This window comes from Electrophorus electricus, chromosome 19 (genome assembly GCF_041902795.1).
Source record: "Electrophorus electricus isolate QZ-2024a chromosome 19, ASM4190279v1, whole genome shotgun sequence".
Taxonomy (NCBI): Eukaryota; Metazoa; Chordata; class Actinopteri; order Gymnotiformes; family Gymnotidae; genus Electrophorus; species Electrophorus electricus.
In genome coordinates, this window is record NC_137515.1 from 19,995,001 (window position 1) to 20,000,000 (window position 5,000).

At 46.4% G+C, this 5,000-nt stretch overlaps 1 protein-coding gene across 2 annotated transcripts in view; it reads left to right on the top strand.

The window, feature by feature from the left end:
• Window positions 1-5,000, top strand: part of ppp3ccb (protein phosphatase 3, catalytic subunit, gamma isozyme, b) — a 25,159-nt gene that overhangs the window by 16,112 nt on the left and 4,047 nt on the right. For both annotated transcript variants that reach the window (XM_035535536.2, XM_035535535.2), the window contains exons 6-12: window positions 215-354; window positions 1,399-1,476; window positions 1,566-1,660; window positions 1,798-1,923; window positions 2,011-2,088; window positions 3,562-3,646; window positions 3,945-4,042. In XM_035535536.2, the coding sequence (XP_035391429.1) occupies window positions 215-354; window positions 1,399-1,476; window positions 1,566-1,660; window positions 1,798-1,923; window positions 2,011-2,088; window positions 3,562-3,646; window positions 3,945-4,042 (700 nt within the window). The remainder of the gene's footprint in view (window positions 1-214; window positions 355-1,398; window positions 1,477-1,565; window positions 1,661-1,797; window positions 1,924-2,010; window positions 2,089-3,561; window positions 3,647-3,944; window positions 4,043-5,000) is intronic.

Here is a 5,000-nt window from a genome sequence, read left to right on the forward strand (position 1 = left end):
ACCTTTTAACCTCTGTGGAACACATACAGCTGGGTCCCTCAGCTTTGACCTTTAACCTTTATGAAACACATACAGCTGGGTCCCTCTGTTCCACTGTCTGCTCCTTCACCAAAGTATTAACCCCAAGACGTGCTGTTCCCAGTCTTGGACATGAGGCCTGCATGTCTGTAGAGTTGCTTTATTGTGTGCGTGTGTGTGCGTGTGTGCTCTGTAGGTAGACAGGTTTAAGGAGCCCCCTGCCTTTGGGCCGATGTGCGACCTTTTGTGGTCTGACCCTGGGGAGGACTATGGCAGTGAGAAGACCCAGGACCACTTCTGTCACAACAGTGTGCGTGGGTGCTCCTACTTCTACAGGTATCACGCTGCCACGCGTCACAGCTGTGCCACACACTCCTCTACATCCAGACACCCTGGGCCAGATTCCTAAACCCTGGTGGTAACCTTGCTGTGCCACCCAATATGTACAACACTTTTCAGTCCCTGGTCATAAAATTACTACCGCAGTGTTTAGCATGTCGGCGTCTACTTACCATTGCTGTAAATTTGCCTGTGCCTAAGGTGATGGCCAATGAAAACCGACAAACCGACACAATTTACATTTACATTTTCGGCATTTGGCAGATGCTTTTATCCAGAGGGACTTACAAAAGTACTTTGCCATTTCCTCGTAGAATATCCTAGCACAGTACAATAGGTTAGAGCTAAAATTCTGTTGATATATAGTTGAAGTTCAAGTTTGGTTTATTTTTCACGTACACAGTCATACACGGTATAACTCGCGCATATATATATATATATATATATATATATACACACACACACACATAAAAATACAGAAAATATATAACATGGGTATCAATACTGATGCCTAGAAGTCCAGAACACGTATAAACTCTAACAGACAAATCTATATCAGACAAAATACATAATCTGAGGCTCCCACGGGAATGGCGTTGTGGCTCTGAGCTGGCGACTTCATCATTGTTCCTCTGTAACCCCTAAGTTTGCATCTCGTGGGGATTGTGGCGTTCTGAGGTCCTGCATAGTCACCTTTCTCTTCATGTTCTAGTACTGCAGTTGTGAAGTTTGCTATCATACTCACGCCAAACACACCACAATCAGTAAATGTTCTTACTTTCAAGAGATCAAGTTGGGGGTGGTGCGTTCTCTTATGAGGCAGCAACGCCCTATTCCAATGAGGACCAGTAGCACCACATACCACACCAATGGTAAAATCCACATTTATGCGTGAGGACATGCGTTACCATGGTGCTGCTGTTGTTGACGTTGCATTAAATCTGGCGAGATGTTTTCTGAAGTTGGGCCTCTATCTGCTAAAGTCCGCAATGGGAGTTTGAGTGGTGGCTTTGGTTGAGATGGTCCTCTCCCTCTTCTCAGTTACCCTGCTGTGTGTGACTTTCTGATGAACAATAACTTGTTGTCGATAATCCGAGCGCATGAAGCCCAGGACGCCGGGTGAGTGTGACCAACACTGCCTCAACTCTTCACTTAATCAATTCACTTCAATAAATTCATTGATTAACTTTGTTTTTGGCTTCAATTAGGTACCGAATGTACAGAAAAAGCCAGACAACAGGGTTTCCCTCATTAATCACGATCTTCTCAGCACCAAACTACTTAGATGTTTATAACAATAAAGGTGAGTCTTGTGGAACCGTGTGGAAGACATAAAGGTCTTTTACACCTACAATCCCAGATCTCTGAAAATGACCACGAATTCTTGTTCCGACTTCTAATTTGCACTGGTGTTCTCATTCTCTCTCTCTCTCTCTCTAGCTGCTGTGTTGAAGTATGAGAACAATGTTATGAATATTCGTCAGTTTAACTGTTCTCCCCACCCGTACTGGTTGCCAAACTTCATGGACGTGTTCACATGGTCTCTGCCCTTTGTTGGGGAGAAAGGTGAGAGTGAAGTTAGCTAAGCTGTGTTTTGTGTGTGTGTGTGTGGGGGGGGGAAGACACTGAAACTATTGCTTTGTGTGTGTTCAGTGACGGAGATGCTGGTGAATGTCCTGAACATCTGCTCTGACGATGAGCTCATGTCAGAAGGAGACGACACCTGTGAAGGTAAGAGCTTGTCTGTGGTGCGAGACGGGTTGAGAGTGAGGATGTCGGCCAGTGAGACAGCTCGTCCAAGAGAGGGTGAGCGCTCGTCTGCCTCAGTGAGTGGGCGAGACAGCGTCCATGTCAGCGAGACAGTTCATCCATAAGGGTCCTCATGCTAACCAGCTCCTACAGCAGGCCTGCAATGTAATGAAATTCAGGATGTCCTAGTTGTGAACCCCCACACAAGTGACACTTGACACATGAAAACCTCCACAGGTGTGTGTGCCAGACACCAACGCACGACTGAGACGTCTGGCCAGTCTTCCACTCAGTGCTCTTACGTCTGCGTCTAAAGGGGGGTTTGATTTTGAGTACGCGTGGGGGTAAAGGTTAAGTGTGCCAGAAGAGCTGGTTTTTCTTCAAGGTGTCGCGACCAAGCTCAGACATTTGTATGTTGTCTGTATATAAACTCTGTAAATGTTTTAAGGGCTAACTTTTTTTCTGGACATTTTTTGCTAATTTTTGCAGAAATTGTGACTAATTGTAAAAATGATTCTCTTTAAAAAAACAAATAGCAGGTGATTGTCTCTGATGGTCAGTGGACAGGTTGATACGAAGGGTTGAGTTCAGTTAAAGTGAAGGGTTATTAATGTTTTTATCAATAACTAAACAATTGTTTAACTGAACCGTTTATCTACAAACGATCTGAAGGGGGTGTTCAACACTTATACAGCCTCCTGCTGATCAGACTTGGTCAGCACATGTACAGTGTCGTGTTAGTTAATTAGACTTGGTCAGCACATATACAACGTTGTTAGTTGATCAGACTTGATCAGTGCACACGCAGCTTTGTTAGTTGATCAAGCTGTTCCTTGTGCTGACCCAAGTAGTTTTCCAAATTAATTTGGCTAAAATCAGACACCTGGTACATTCTGTCCTTAGTTCAGCAGTCAAGTACAGTCATGCTCGTTAGTGCCCCCAGCAGGAGACACCATCATACAGCAGGACTGTGACCCACTTAGACTGCTGAGGACCTGTTAGACTCGTCCTTCTTTTTCACTGGTGCATAATTATATCTTGGCCTGACACATTTCCTCTGTGTGTCTGTGGGCCCTTTGAGTTTTAGAAATGGGGGTTATTGATCCCACGAGGGAAGGAAGGCTCTAATGTCCCATTTGATCCAGCGTCTCACTGCCTGACGGTGTCAGTTGAATGGCTTCATGATGAGAAACGTTTCTGTAACTCCTGAGTGGTTCTCTCCTTGGCTGGATGACACATGGCGCGCATCCTGGTCCCTTGTGCTTGCAGGGATTTGGTGTCCAGCAAGATTTCAGCCGGGCAGCAGTCACTGTGCTCAGACCAGCATTGCTACGCTGGCCCTGTGGATAACACAGAGGATGAAAGTCTGGAAAAATAACACACACACTCTCTCTCTCGTGTGTGTGTGTGTGTGTGTGTGTGTGTGTGTGTGTGTGGGGGGGGGGGGGGGGACAGGTGGTACACCAGCTGCCCGCAAGGAGGTGATCAGAAATAAGATTCGCGCTATTGGCAAGATGGCTCGGGTTTTCTCTGTTCTAAGGTGAAGAGACACACACAGGTTCTTTCTCATGCATATACACACACACACACACATATATTCTACAGTGAACGAGTTTACAGAAAAGAAAAAAAAAGCTTTAAAGTGGTTTTGTTGCAATTTTTACTGTTTAATGAATATATTAATAATATAAAGGATCTTAATTGCCTCCATTAAAATCCAAAACGGTAAGATCCAGACGTTTGCTATTCACTTCTTACCTTTCATGTACATTCTATATAGTATTGATCTTGTGTAGTGTGTGTTGTGTTTTCGTGTGTGTGTGATGTGTCTTGGTCAGGGAGGAGAATGAGAGTGTCTTACAGCTGAAGGGTTTGACCCCCACTGGGACACTGCCCCTGGGAGTGCTATCGGGAGGACGACAGACCCTGCAGAGTGGTAAGAGCTTGTCCTCTCTCTCTCTCTCTCTCTCTCTCTCTTTCTTTCACGCACGCACACACGCTCACGCTCACACTCACCCACACACACTTACACATGTGCGCGATTGCTCCTGCGTGCGTGAGCCCAGTATCCCCATAGTGTGGAGAAGGAGGAGACTTTCTTCCCAACTCAGACTTTCTTCCCATCTCTCTCTCTCTCTCTCTCTCTCTCTCCCTCCCCCTCTTCCCTTCTCTCTGTCTCTCTCTCTCTCCATCTGTTTCTCTGCTGGCTGCTCCTCTATGATCCTCTCCAGTCTTTATCACCTTCTAACGGCCCAAATCCTCACACTCCTCTAGGGAATTCAACCCGTACACAAATGCTCTTGTCAAAGTGCTTTTGCAGATCCTTATAACTCGACATGAGCCTCTGTCCCTGCCCCTCAGGGCAGCTGTGGCGATATAGATCGTAGCAGGAGCTCCACCAGCCTCTGGGAGGGCCCTTAGAGGCCTGTGAGAGTGCTCCCAGCCCTGGAAGCCTGAGCTCAGCCTGCTGCCATGCTGAGATGGGCTTCTACTGCCTTCTGACTGTGGTGCAGTGTGGCCCAGTTTAGCCAGAGCCTGTTAGAACAGCTGTAAAGTTCCCGCTTCCTCCCCGGGGCCGCGCTAATGAACCCCGCTAACACTAGCAGCTCTCGCACACGCACGCGGTCAGTTCTGACTAACATCCTGCAGCTGGCTTCTAGCAGTTCACTCTAGCATACTGCTATTCCGAGCTTGCTGCCACACACATGCTAACTGTGCAGTTCTCACAGTCGGGCTGCCTCCTGCTCCCAGACTAACTACTCAAACAAACATGTTCAGTTTGTTTTCGTGGAAATGAACACACACCTTCAAACATTTGCCTCCTACAGCCTGGATGGGAATTACTTAACTTAAATTAAAAGGTCTATTCAAGGAAGTGTTTTAATGTCCATTTT